Source organism: Mirounga angustirostris, unplaced genomic scaffold (assembly GCF_029215605.1).
Source record: "Mirounga angustirostris isolate CCGP_5_RB_7025 unplaced genomic scaffold, mMirAng1.0.hap1 SCAF_12, whole genome shotgun sequence".
Taxonomy (NCBI): Eukaryota; Metazoa; Chordata; class Mammalia; order Carnivora; family Phocidae; genus Mirounga; species Mirounga angustirostris.
Window position 1 is genome coordinate 13,838,716 of NW_026991720.1, and position 13,130 is coordinate 13,851,845.

At 42.9% G+C, this 13,130-nt stretch overlaps 1 protein-coding gene across 7 annotated transcripts in view; it reads left to right on the top strand.

Moving 5' to 3' along the window:
* Window positions 1-13,130, top strand: part of SLC37A3 (solute carrier family 37 member 3) — a 48,431-nt gene that overhangs the window by 9,244 nt on the left and 26,057 nt on the right. For 5 of the 7 annotated variants that reach the window (XM_064574889.1, XM_045864185.2, XM_064574887.1 and 2 more), the window contains 3 exons: window positions 1,855-2,015; window positions 3,207-3,315; window positions 11,074-11,166. In XM_064574889.1, coding sequence (XP_064430959.1) covers window positions 1,927-2,015; window positions 3,207-3,315; window positions 11,074-11,166 — 291 coding nt within the window. In that variant the 5' untranslated portion in view covers window positions 1,855-1,926. Of the gene's footprint in view, window positions 1-1,135; window positions 1,280-1,854; window positions 2,016-3,206; window positions 3,316-11,073; window positions 11,167-13,130 lie in introns of all 7 variants that reach the window. The other 2 variants (XM_064574886.1, XM_064574888.1) reach the window with 2 other exon arrangements.

Sequence of the window (13,130 nt, forward strand, 5' to 3'; positions counted from 1 at the left end):
ACTGGTGTAAGGTGGTATCTCAGTGTGGTTTTGATTTGGATTTCCCTGATGGCTAATGATGATGAACATTACAAAGTTCATTTTTTTAATATAAAAAAGCTCCTTTGACACATTATGAAAACTACCTTTGTTTATAGACCTGAATGCATCTTGTATTTCTTTAGGAGTAGATCCCTGGAAATTGAATTTTTGTGTCAAAGGCTCTTGATGAACATGGTTGATTATCTTCCTCTAATACTGTGTTTCACCGCCCTCGGCAGCATATGAGAGTTCAGGAGTCATTAGACCTTGAACTACATTGGGCACATCTTTTTTAACTATGCAAACGTTTTCTTGCTTACTTAGCATTTCTTGTGTTACTGGTAAGATTGGAGCTTTTGATAAGCTTAATAGCCATTTCATTTTTTCTGAATTTCCTGTTCATTTCCTTTCCTCATTTTTCTGTCAGAATTAGTGTTTTCTTTTTTTAAAGATTTTGTTTATTTATTTGACAGAGAGAGACACAGCGAGAGAGGGAACACAAGCAGGGGGAGTGGGAGAGGGAGAAGCAGGCTCCCTGCAGAGCAGGGAGATTGATGTGGGGCTCGATCCCAGGAGCCTGGGATCATGACCCGAGCCGAAGGCAGACGCCCAACGACTGAGCCACCCAGGCGCCCTTTTCTTTTCTTTTCTTTTCTTTTTTTTAAGATTTTATTTTTAAGGTGTGCACCTGGGTGGTTCAGTCAGATCAAGGCCCGCATCAATCTCCCTGCTCAGTGGAGAGTCTGCTTATTCCTCTCCCTCTGCCCCCCACCCCGCTTATGCTCTCTCTCTCTCACTCACTCTCTCTGTCTCATAAATAAAATCTTAAAAAGGAAAAGATTTTATTTTTAAGTAGTCTCTACACCCAGCATGGGGCTGGAACTCACAACTCCGAAATCAAGAGTCGTATGTTCTTCTGATTGAACCAGCCAGGCACCCCTGAATTAGTGATTTTCTTATCAGTTTGTATGAGAGTTCTTTTTTTTTTAATTATTTTTTTTGATGTAGTGTTCCAAGATTCATTGCATATAACACCCAGTGCTCCATTCAATACGTGCCCTCTTTATTTTTTTTTATTTTTATTTTTTAAAGATTTTATTTGTTTATTTGACAGAGAGATACAGCAAGCAAGAGAGAACAGTGGGAAAGGGAGAAGCAGGCTTCCCACCAAGCAGAGAGCCTGATGCGGGGCTCGATCCCAGGACCCTGGGATCACGACCTGAGCCAAAGGCAGACGCTTAACGACTGAGCCACCCAGGTGCCCCAATACATGCCCTCTTTAATACCCATCACGAAGCTAACCCATCCCCCCACCCCCCTCCCCTCTAGAACCCTCAGTTTGTTTCTCAGAGTCCACAGTCTTTCATGGTTCAGTTAGAATTCTTTCTATTAGGATGTAATCTTTTGTCAAGAATTTTTCCTTTGGGGCGCCTGGGTGGCTCAGATGGTTAAGCCTCTGCCTTTGGCTCAGGTCATGATCCCAGGGTCCTGGGATCGAGCCCCACATCCGGATCCTGACTCAGCAGGGAGCCTGCTTCTCCCTCTCCCTCTGCCTCTCCCCCTGCTCGTGCTCTCTTTCTCTCTCTCTCCCTCTCTCTCTCCCTCTCTCTCTCTGTGTCTCAATGAATAAATAAAAATCGTAAAAAAAATTATTTTTCTTTTTAGGGACTTGTTATAAACACAATTATCTGGTGTCAGTTTTCTGGTGTCAGCTAGCCCATGTGATTTTTTTCAAGGTCTGATAATATACTGACTATTATAAGTCTACATAATTCAGTTTTTGGATAGACTGCCTATTTTAAGTAATGTTGATAATGCATTTTGCCTTTCCAGAAAGAAGAAATGATGTAAATAATTCACTATCCAAACTTTAAGGTCAGAAGTGAGGAGGAAGGTCAGAAGACTATGGCCTGGCCAAATATTTTTCAAAGAGGAACTCTGTTCTCCCGGTTCAGCCATCATCATGTTGTTGTGTTCCTGCTCACCTTCTTCAGGTATGTTCGTTGCTCAAACTGTGCCCTTGGGTTTTTTGGTTTTGTTTGTTTGAGGGAGCTAGTTATTGGCACAGCAAGTGTTTAGTGTGGTGATTGGCATGGGCTTATGAAATAGGCTGGTTATTCTTTCTGCTGTGATTTCTGGTACCTCTAAGTAGTTTTCAAGGACCATTTTGCCCATGTTTGGCAATGTCTGGAGGCATTTTTGGTTGTCACCAAAAGGGTGCCACTTGCAGTGGGTAGAGACCAGGGTCGCTCCTGTAGATCCTACAACGCACAGGTTAGCCTTCCACAATAGAGAATTTGGGGGGCCCAAAATGTCACTAGTGCCATGGTTGAGAAACCCTGGTTTAATATACGATTAAAACCAGGAGCTTCAGAACAAAGGGTGCGAATATTCAGGGAGTGCCCTGTGCATCCTTGAGCAGTAAAGATGGTATGAGACAATTGTGAGGAGCTCTAGAAACTCCTGTGAGATCCCGAGTGTTAGCCTGACTGAAGGATCATCCATATTTATGATTCTGTGGCCCTCAGTGGCTCTCTTTGGTGGTCCATAGATGCCATAAATCAGGCTGTTTGGTTTTAGGAGCCATGTTATTTATAACCCTGAGACTCAGCTATTTTGATTATTTCTTCTGGGCAGATTTTGTTTGTTATTAATCTTTATTGAAGTCACCACAAATGATGTGATTTATTTGTTTGTTTTAAGGCAGAAACTAGGAAATGGCTCTCTGTGTAAGAGTTGATAGGTAATTTTGGATGCTTATGTTAGGGATATCCATTTTTGAGGGGTGAGAGGAGACACCAATGGGAGGAAAAGACAGGACTCCAGAGAAAGCTACTTAATGGCTAATGCATCAAGGGGCCAACGGTTGTTAAAGACTTCAAATTCTTTACAGAACTGCCACCATGATTTAGAGTGGGTTGGGATCAGTCATGCGTCTATCTTCTAGGTGGAGGGGTAAGTTATGAGTGAACACAGGGGCTCATAATGAAGAAGAGTAATTAATTTTTTCTTTTGCTTGGCAGAGACTGTTCAATTGATAGTTCTCATAAAGCAGTACTTTTCCTTTTTTTTTTTTAAGAGAAGAATTCTAAAGTTGAATAAAACAAATGGGACTATATCTGAAATTTTATTGAATGCCGTTTTCTTTGCTATTCATTCAGTCGTATTTCTTTTCTCTTTTGCAGTTATTCGTTGCTCCACGCATCAAGAAAAACTTTTAGCAATGTTAAAGTCAGTATCTCTAAGCAGTGGACCCCAAGTGCTTTCAACAAGTCAGTTAGACTGCCTGTAGAGGTAAGCAGAGCAAATGTTGGGATGGGTTTAGGAAGGGAGCTGTGCCCACCCCTAAATTCCTCTCAAGTTCTTCTACTTTGTTTCGTTCATCTGCCTAGGACTCTGAAATGGCTGTTTCCTATGGCATAAAACCCAAACTGTTCTGCCCAGTTTCTTAGCTTGCCCTGACTCAAGCCTGTTTTATTTACCCTTGCATCCAGCTTCCTTCTCACTGTTTTGAAGTGACACATCTCTGTTGAGGTGGTTTTTTAATTGAATTTCACAAGTACCTGTATTCATTTCTGCCTTTGAGATTTTGCTCATATTCTTTTGTATGCTCTTTTGCTTTCTTCCCACCCATCTAAATCTTGCTTTTTCCTTTGTGGCAAGATAAAATACCACTTTTTCTTTTTTTTTAAGTCATCTCTATACCCAACATGAGGCTCGAACTCACGACCCTGAGACCAAGAGGCTTATGCTCTACTGACTGAGCCATCCAGGCGTCCTGAAATCACCACTTTTTCTCTCAAGTTTCTTCCCACCTTCCACTGATTTTCCCCCCTCTGAAAGGTGTACACCATGTGTTACATAGTTTAATGTCTCAGTATTTACATACTTTCTAATTGTTTCATTTGTTTGTATCTTGCTTAAGAGTCTAGAAGTCAGGGCACCTGAATGGTGCAGTTGGTCAAGCGACTGCCTTGACTCAGGTCATGATCTGGAGTCCTGGGATCGAGTCCTGCATCGGGCTCCCTGCTCAGCGGGGAGTCTGGTTCTCCCTCTGACCCTCCCCTCTCTCATGCTCTCTCTCTTTCAAATAAGTGAGTAAAATCTTAAAAAAAAAAAAGTCTAGAGTCAGGGAGTATGTATCCACTTCCTTGAATTCATTATGGATCAGGTGAATCCCAGTTTGGAATGGAGATGCTATTCTTTACAATATCCTTAGTCAATACACAAGTCCACTCCCCTCATTCTTTACCACATTCCTTGAGTTCTACTTATGTGGGATTATACATACATATTAATATTCTTGGCATGTCTTACTTTTTTTTTTTCAAAAAGACTTTATTTATTCATTTGAGAGAGAGAGGACAAGCTACGGGAGGGGCAGGCGGGGCAGAGAGAGAGGGGAAGCAGACTCCCTACTGAGTGGGGAGCCCAACCGGAGCTTGATCCCAGGACCCCTGAGATCATGACCTGAGCCAAAGTCAGATGCTTAACCAACTGAGCCACCCAGGTGCCCCAGCATGTCTGATTTCTTAAAATACTTTCCCCCTATTTGGATCAATTAAAAGTTGATAGAGATCTGAAGGTTATAGGACTATCCCCTCAAAATGTGATTAAGTTACTCAGTCAATTGCTTATTGAGAGTCTGTCTTGCATAAACACTGTTCTAGGCAGTGAGCATTACCCACCCCCAAAAAAACCTAGAGGAAGGTTTAAAAGGAAAAAAAGAGCCTGTCCTCACAGAACTGATGTTCTGTTGAAGATGCTCTTTTACGATTTTTCTTTCCCACCCCCCTTTATTTAAAGTTTATTTTTGGGTGCCTAGGTGGCTCGGTTCCTGATCCCAGGGTTCTGGGATTGAGCCCTGCTTTGGGCTCCCTGCTCAGCAGGGAGTCTGCTTCTCCCTTCGCCCCTCCCCCCTGCTCAAGCTTGCTCTCTGGTGTGCGCACGCGCTCTCCCTCGCAAAAATAAATAAATAAAAAATCTTTAAAAAAAAAAGTGTTTTGTTTTTTGTTTTTTTAGTAATCTCCACACCCAACAAGGGGCTTGAACTAATGACTCCGAGATCAAAAGTTGCGTGCTCTTCCGATTGAGCCAGCCAGGCAGCCCTCTTGTACAATTTTTATTGAATTTAAGTTATCAGGAACTTTTAAAAGAAAAGATGTTAAGAATAGAGGGCTAGATTTTTTTTATGTTAAGTTAATCGCCATACATTACATCATTAGTTTTTGATGTAGTGTTCCATGATTCACTGTTTGCGTATAACACCCAGTGCTCCATTCAATACATGCCCTCTTTAATACCCATCACCAGGCTAACCCATCCTCCCACCCCCCTCCCCTCTAGAACCCTCAGTTTGTTTTTCAGAGTCCATCGTCTCTCATGGTTCGTCTTCCCATCCGATTTCCTCCCCTTCATTCTTCCCCTCCTGCTATCTTCTTCTTTTTTTTTTTTTTTTAAACATATAATGTATTATTTGCTTCAGAGGTACAGGTCTGTGATTCAACAGTCTTGCACACTTCACAGCGCTCACCATAGCACATACTCTCCCCAATGTCTAACACCCAGCCACCCCATTCCTCCCACTCACCACCACTCCAGCAACCCTCCGTTTGTTTCCTGAGATTAAGAATTCCTCATATCAGTGAGGTCATATGATACATGTCTTTCTCTGATTGACTTATTTCACTCAGCATAACACCTCCAGTTCCATCCACGTCGTTGCAAATGGCAAGATTTCATTCCTTTTGATGGCTGCATAATATTCCATTGTATATATGCACCACATCTTCTTTATCCATTCATCTGTCGATGGACATCTTGGCTCTTTCCATAGTTTGGCTATTGTGGACATTGCTGCTATAAACATCGGGGTGCACATACCCCTTCAGATCCCTACATTTGTATCTTTGGGGTAAATACCCAGTAGTGCAATTGTTGGATCATATGGTAGCTCTATTTTCAACTTTTTGAAGAACCTCCATACAGTTTTCCAGACTGGTTGCACCAGCTTGCATTCCCACCAACAGTGTAGGAGGGTTCCCCTTTCTCCACATCCCCACCAACATCTGTCGTTTCCTGACTTGTTAATTTTAGCCATTCTGACTGGTGTGAGGTGGTATCTCATTGAGGTTTTGATTTGGATTTCTAGAGGGCTAGATTTCACACTCAGTCTTGACTAGTGTTGTGTGCACAGTGAGTATGTCTAAGTGATCAAGTGACTTATCAGAAACCTTCAGAACAGGGTGGCCTTAGAGGGGTCGTGTGCTCTGACCTCTCAGCCAGAATGGAATCTTTCTTTGTCATTATTGAAAGATGCTCACTCACCTTCTGCTTTAATACTTCGAGGAAGTTCTTTCTTGTATTGAGGGAAAACTATTCTGCTGTTTAATTTCGATCTTGGGTTTTCTTTTTTTTTTTTAAGATTTTATTTATTCATTTGACAGAGATAGACACAGCGAGAGAGGGAACACAAGCAGGGGGAGTGGGAGAGGGAGAAGCAGGCTTCCCGCAGAGCAAGGAGCCCAATGCGGGGCTCGATCCCAGGACTCTGAGATCATGACCTGAGCCGAAGGCAGCCGCTTAACGACTGAGCCACCCAGGCGCCCCTTGATCTTGGGTTTTCTTCTGAGCCACGCATAGTAGTCGATTCCTGCTACATGACAGCCTGCTGAATATTCAAAGAAAACCTCGGCAGGCTGAGGTCTGGAGGAAGCCAGGTACAAGTTTCCAAGAGTGTTTTTTCAGTGGAGTGCATGGGATGGATGTAATTCTTCTAGCAACAAGTTGTGACAACATTGAGAGACACAGCGAGAGAGGGAACACAAGCAGGGGGAGTGGGAGAGGGGGAAGCAGGCTCCCCGCAGAGCAGGGAGTCCGATGCGGGACTCGATCCCAGGACCCTGGGATCATGACCTGAGCTGAAGGCAGTCGCTTAACCAACTGAGCCACCCAGGCGCCCCAGCGCCCAGGGTTTTTATTGGGATTGGTCATGTAGGTGCCCTGTGCCTGGCACATACAAAAATTCCAGACTCTCAGAAGGAAAGCAGGTTCAGCATAAACCACATTGTTTGTACAAACAGTTTAGGTACAGTGAACCACTCTTAGCAGAGAAGGATGGGAACCCTCCCCAAATCCCAGTTCCCAGATGCCAGCCAAGGGGCTCACTTCACAAGTAGGCCCTTTTGAGGAGAACAGTCTCAGGCCTGCCATGTTTTTTTTTTGTTTGTTTGTTTTTTAATTTTTAAAAATTTTATTATGTTAGTCACCATACATCACATCATTAGTTTTTGATGTAGTGTTCCATGATCCATTGTTTTCATATAACACCCAGTGCTCCATGCAGTACGTGCCCTTCTTAATACCCATCACCTGGCTAACCAATCCCCCCTCCTCCCAGGCCTGCCGTGTTAACTCTTTCCTGCCAGTAACTATGTCACATTATTAGCTCTTATGGGACTTGCATTAACTTTTCTGCTTAGCTGTTTGTTTTTTTACTCTAATTGTTGCTAAAATAGGTTTCACCATTCTGGTTTTTCAGAACTATGGATTAAGTAGTTTGGATGGATTGGTTATATAGAAGTCAAGTTCAGACTGATCCTGGAGATGTTTGTACTTCCATCTCTGCCATCATGGACAGAAGTGCTGACCTTCTGTTCCTTTCTTTAGACCTTAAGGTCTGGTTTTTTTCCTTTCTGAAGCCCACTGCTGGGAGTGGAGCTGCTGGGGCCATCTGTGCCTTTCACTCTTCCTGTGCTTCTGGGTCTGTAACTGTCAACCCTGGCCTCCCTTTGAGACCTCCTTTCTTGGCCAAAGTGGGAAGCGTTCTTAGAACCAGAAGTTTATGTGGAATTATTCTGAAAAGTATTTTGCTTATATATTGTTAAACATTTCTTAAGTGTCAGCATCATCAAAAATTACTTTTGATAGCTTTCATTGTTATGCATAGCCATCTTAGATGCTTTACAAAATGAATTAAGCACACACAGTGTCTTTTCCTTGAGAATTTATAATGGATCCCTCTGATTTGCACAAACATTGAAAACAGCCATTGAACATAACATAAGATCTATGTATAGAGATAATAAGGAGGTAATGGTTAAATTTGACGAGTCAGACAATTGACTGAAAATTGTAAACAGAATTTTGTTCACTAAATTAAAAAGCCTTACCTCTCCAGACAGTATAGTCCTTCCATGAGAATAGCGTGGGGAGCCTCCACTGTCCAGGAGAGGGAAGCGGGATTCAGGGTGTCCTCAGCTTTCCATCTCAAGCTCATCCACAGCCACTCTTTCCCTGAAGAACCTCACGTCAACTGATACCACTCACTGTAGGCAGAGAACAGACCCCTGAACGCAGGTCAGCATGAGCTCATCCTCTGCTCACCACTGCTGGAATCTCTTGTCAGTAGGTCCCCACCCCATGCCTCGCCCTCACTCGGTGATGAACATTCTCGCTTAGGAAACCCAAACCCACACTGTCACTGTTGTTATAAGCACACAATTTCGTGTTTCCAGGAAGTGCCTCAGCATGCCGCTGTTCTCGTAGATTCGTGCAAACCCTCCCCATCAGACACAGGAAAACCCCATGTTCATACGAGCCGGTGGGTTCACATGATAATTGTACATACACGCAGGCCAGCTTAAACCACTGAAGTGTATGGGGTTTCAGCATGGTAAAGTCATTTTGTCGGTGACTTTCACAAAACATTGGATGATTCACTCCTTTGGATGGACCATTTCTTACTAACTGGTATACTTGTCTTGATTTTGACTTCTGTGACTGAAGTAAACTTTCTTTTCTAGGCTTTTTCTATTATCCTATTTTCTGTATCTTTGTGTTAGTCCTACTTGGTTTTTTTAGTTTTTGGTTTGGTTTTGTGTTCTATTTGTTAAGTAAGCCATCAAAAGTATATTTCAGCTGAATTCTGGCAGTGAAGCAGAAGAAAGCTGTTTTAAGTTTGTCAGTTCTTGTGAAAGCCACACCTGCAGGGAGTTTTGGTGACCTCTTGAGAGAATAAAGAAAAACTCCAGAAACTTCGAGCAGTTGCTTGAGGCCGTGGTCTCTAGCTCACGTTGGTGTATGCCCAACAGGGCTTAGTCCTGGGTCCTGATGAACATCAGGGTCAAAGTCTGAGGGAAAATGTGGCAAAATAACTCTAACTGGAGAACTTTAGGGCCCCACTTAGCACACTGATAGGGCTTAGCTTTGTAGGCTCTTCTCTGTCATGGCAGCAGTGTGTGAGGTGGTGTTAAAGGAGCAAGACCAGTGCCATAAGCCACAAGAAATGAGTCCCAATCCTTTAGAATCACGCTTTATATATTTTATAATTTTACTTTGTTTTAAAGATTTTATTTATTGCTGATTGTGATTTTTCTTCTTAATATTCTAGAGTCAGAATTTCTTTCCTGTGACAACCCATCTCAGAAATCATTTATTCCTGTAGTTCTCTAAATTTTTGCTCTGAGGATCCCAAAGAGCTTTTGGCTATGTGGGTTCATATTTTTAGATACTTAGTGTTTTAGAAACTAAAACTAGAAATTGAAAAAAAAAATACATCGGTTTTCAACAATAAAAAGGGGAGGCTTGCCTGGGTGGCTCAGTCGGGTAAGCATCTGACTCTTGATTTCGGCTCAGGTCATGATCTCAGGGTCTTGGGGTCAAGCCCCACGTCGGGTTCCACACTCAGCACAGAGTCTGCTTGAGATTCTCTCTCTCCCTCTGCCTCTCCTCCGACCTCTAAAATAAATAATAAATAAAATCTTTAAAAAATACATAGATTTTTAAAGTTATTTTTAAGTGAATTAAATAAACTCATAATGTGTTAACATAAATAACATTTTATGAAAAATGATTTTTTGAAACAAAATCACTTAATGAGGAGAGTGGCATTGATTTACATTTTTGCAGATCTCATCATGTCTGGCTTAATAGAAGATAGTAGTTTTTCACGTCTGCTTCTGAATTCAGTCTCTTGCAACATGATCCTTTGAACTATACGAAGAGATTTTGACCTTTGACAGATACATAGTGGGAAGGGGAGAAGTATTTTAATAGCCTTTTCAGTTAATTGTGGGCATTCATCTTTGTTACTACACCAGACTTTGACAAGTGGCAGTTTCTTAGAGGTTAGTTGCCATGTGGAATCTGAAACTGTATCAATTAACTTTTTATACCCTTACATTAAGACCCATTTGTCTGTCTTTACTTTGAATGGATTCTGAAGTGACAGGCTTATTTCGTTCTTTTTTGAGGAAATGTCTGCCAAATACCCAAATCTGAATAACTATAGCTTGTCTGTCAGTCATTCTTTCAAGTAAAAAACAGTCTCCTCGCTTGCACCTCACCCAGCTGCCAAGTGCTTTCCCTCAGTGCAGCCCCGGTACTTTGCTGTGCCCAGTGCTCTACACACTCCCCACTCCGGCACACAGGGTGTTAAAAATAAGTGTACTCAGGGGCCAGCTTTAGTAAAATTAACACTTTTTACTGCTCAACAAAAAAAAAATTTTTTTAAGATTTTTATTTATTTGAGAAAGAGAGAGCATGCGTGAGGGGGTGGAATAGAGGGAGAGAGACAAGCAGACTCTGCGCTGAGCACGGAGCCCACGGGGCTCGATCTCACGACTCTGAGATCATGACCTGAGCTGGCATCAAGAGTCCAGCACTCAACCGACTGAGCCACCCAGGTGCCCCACTACTCCACAAATATTTTTTGAGCATTTAGCATGTACCAAGGATGTTCTTAAGTGAAATTGGCTTTTTTTTTTTTTTTTAACTTTGACCGTGGCAGTAAATATAGCGATTATTATTTTTCCCCCCACTGCGTTTGCACCATCAAGGGAAAAGTTAAAGGGCAAAAGCAGATAACATTTCAGTATCGTGCAAATAGCTTTGACCTTGCAGACCTTTCGGCATGAGTGCCGGTTTCCTCTGTTAAACCTCCCCAGGGTTCTGTGAGGGTGGGCAGAGGCTGTAGATGAGGGTGCTTTGAGAAAGAGGAAGGACTGACAGGTACCAGCGGGGACTGACGTGGTTCTTGTTGTGTTGCTCTAGATTTGGAACAGCAACCATTTGTTTCCCAGCGCAGAGGAAGCCACTCTTTTCCTCGGGACACTGGATACTATTTTCCTCTTCTCTTATGCTGTGGTAAGTTTTAGAATTTGGGGGTTTTAGGTTGAGGAAAGATGTAAATGGAAACCTTATTAAGTTTGTAAGGGATTCTAGAATTTGCTGACTGAGGAGAGTTCAGCATAGCTGAAGTTTATATTCTGTGTCCCTCCCATCCATCCATCCATCCACCCACCTGCCCACCCACCCATCCATTCCTTTATTCATCCATTTGACAGATATTTACTGAACACCTAGCACGTGCCAGGTCTGTGGGAGTTCATCAATGAGCAACACAGGAATAATCCCTAGCTTTATAAAACTTACATTCTTTTTTTTTTTTTTTAAAGATTTTATTTATTATTTATTTGAGACAGAGAGAATGAGAGACAGAGAGCATGAGAGGGAGGAGGGTCAGAGGGAGAAGCAGACTCCCTGCCGAGCAGGGAGCCCGATGCGGGACTCGATCCCGGGACTCCAGGATCATGACCTGAGCCGAAGGCAGTCGCTTAACCAACTGAGCCACCCAGGCGCCCTATAAAACTTACATTCTTGAAGTGGGATCTAAGGAAAACAAACAGTAATACAATGCTATACGTAAGCAAATAGAGAGTATGGTTGAAGGGGGTAGGTGCTGTGGAGAAAAAAGCAGGAAAAGGGGAATAAATAGCTGTGGGTGGGAGTTGTAATTTAAGTAGGATGGCTGGGGAAGACCTCAGGTAAGAGGGGATATTTGAGCAAAGACCTGACGTGGGTGAGGTCAGGTTGACTGGAACAGAGTGACAGGAAGTGAGGCCAGAGAAGGTATGGGGCTCAGACCTTTAGGGCTTTGGTTCCTTTATTTGGGCTTTGGCTTTAATCTTGAGTGAGATGAGAGCCCTGGAAGGTTTTACACAGAGGAGTACCAGGATCTGCCCTGTGTTTGGACAGGCGCACTTGCTGCCCCGGGAGACTAGACCAAAGGGCAGAGACAGAAATAAGGAGACAGGTTAGGCTATTCCGATTTTGAGGTGAAGGATGATAGTGGCTTAGATCTAGGGTGGGAGTAACAGAGGTTGGAAGAGTAGGTTTTAACTGTGTTTTGAAGGAAGAATCTCTGTGTGGTTGTAGGGAGCAAGTCTGGTGGTTGCTGAAGTAAGGCTGTGGGAAGTGGTGGTAGCCACTGGACCCACGCACCGTGAGTGGTCCTCCTTTCCTCCCAGTGTCTGATTTCCTCTTTTGAAAATGTGTACAGTTACACAAAAGCCTTTTTTTTTTTTTTTTAAAGGTTTATTTCTCTGAGTGAGAGCATGTGTGCATGTGTAAGCAGGGGGAGGGGCAGAGGGAGAGAGAGAGAATCCCAAGCAGACTCCCTGTCAAGCTACACGGGGCTCAATCCCACAACCCCAAAACCATGACCTGAGCCGAAATCAAGGGTCAGACACTTACAGACTGAGCCACCCAAGTGCCCCATAAAAAGCCTTTTAATTACGAATGTCCAGGTGATGTGAAATACCCGGTGAAAGTCCTAAAGTACTCTCTGAATGTTTATTTGGGCAGTTATTGGAATGTCTTCTTCAAAGAGGAAACTTGTAGAAACAATTGGAGCAGACCTTCCATCATGTAGCCATGCTCCTCACCCTGGGCGTTTTCTGTATGAAATGCTAGTACAGGGTCATCCGGCTTTGGCTGGAGCACTCCCAGGGGTGCCTCTCTTTGAGCCTTTTATGGAGTATTTTAAGAAGCGGTGTAGTCTAGTGCAAAGACCAGCTCTTCCACCGTCAACTAGCTGTGTGAAACTTTTTTGAAATGGAATTTAACCTTCTTTTGATCTTTAGTTTCCTCTTCTATAGAGTTGTGATAATACCTATCCCTAGGATTAAATAGGTTTAGGAGATAAAAGGTACCACGAAATGTCAGTGATCATACTTCTTCTTTATATCGAGCTGCATGTTCTTCTGTAGCTTCCAGGTGTCATGCGGGCATTTGGAACAACACGGATGAATTGAATCCCCGATCTGAAA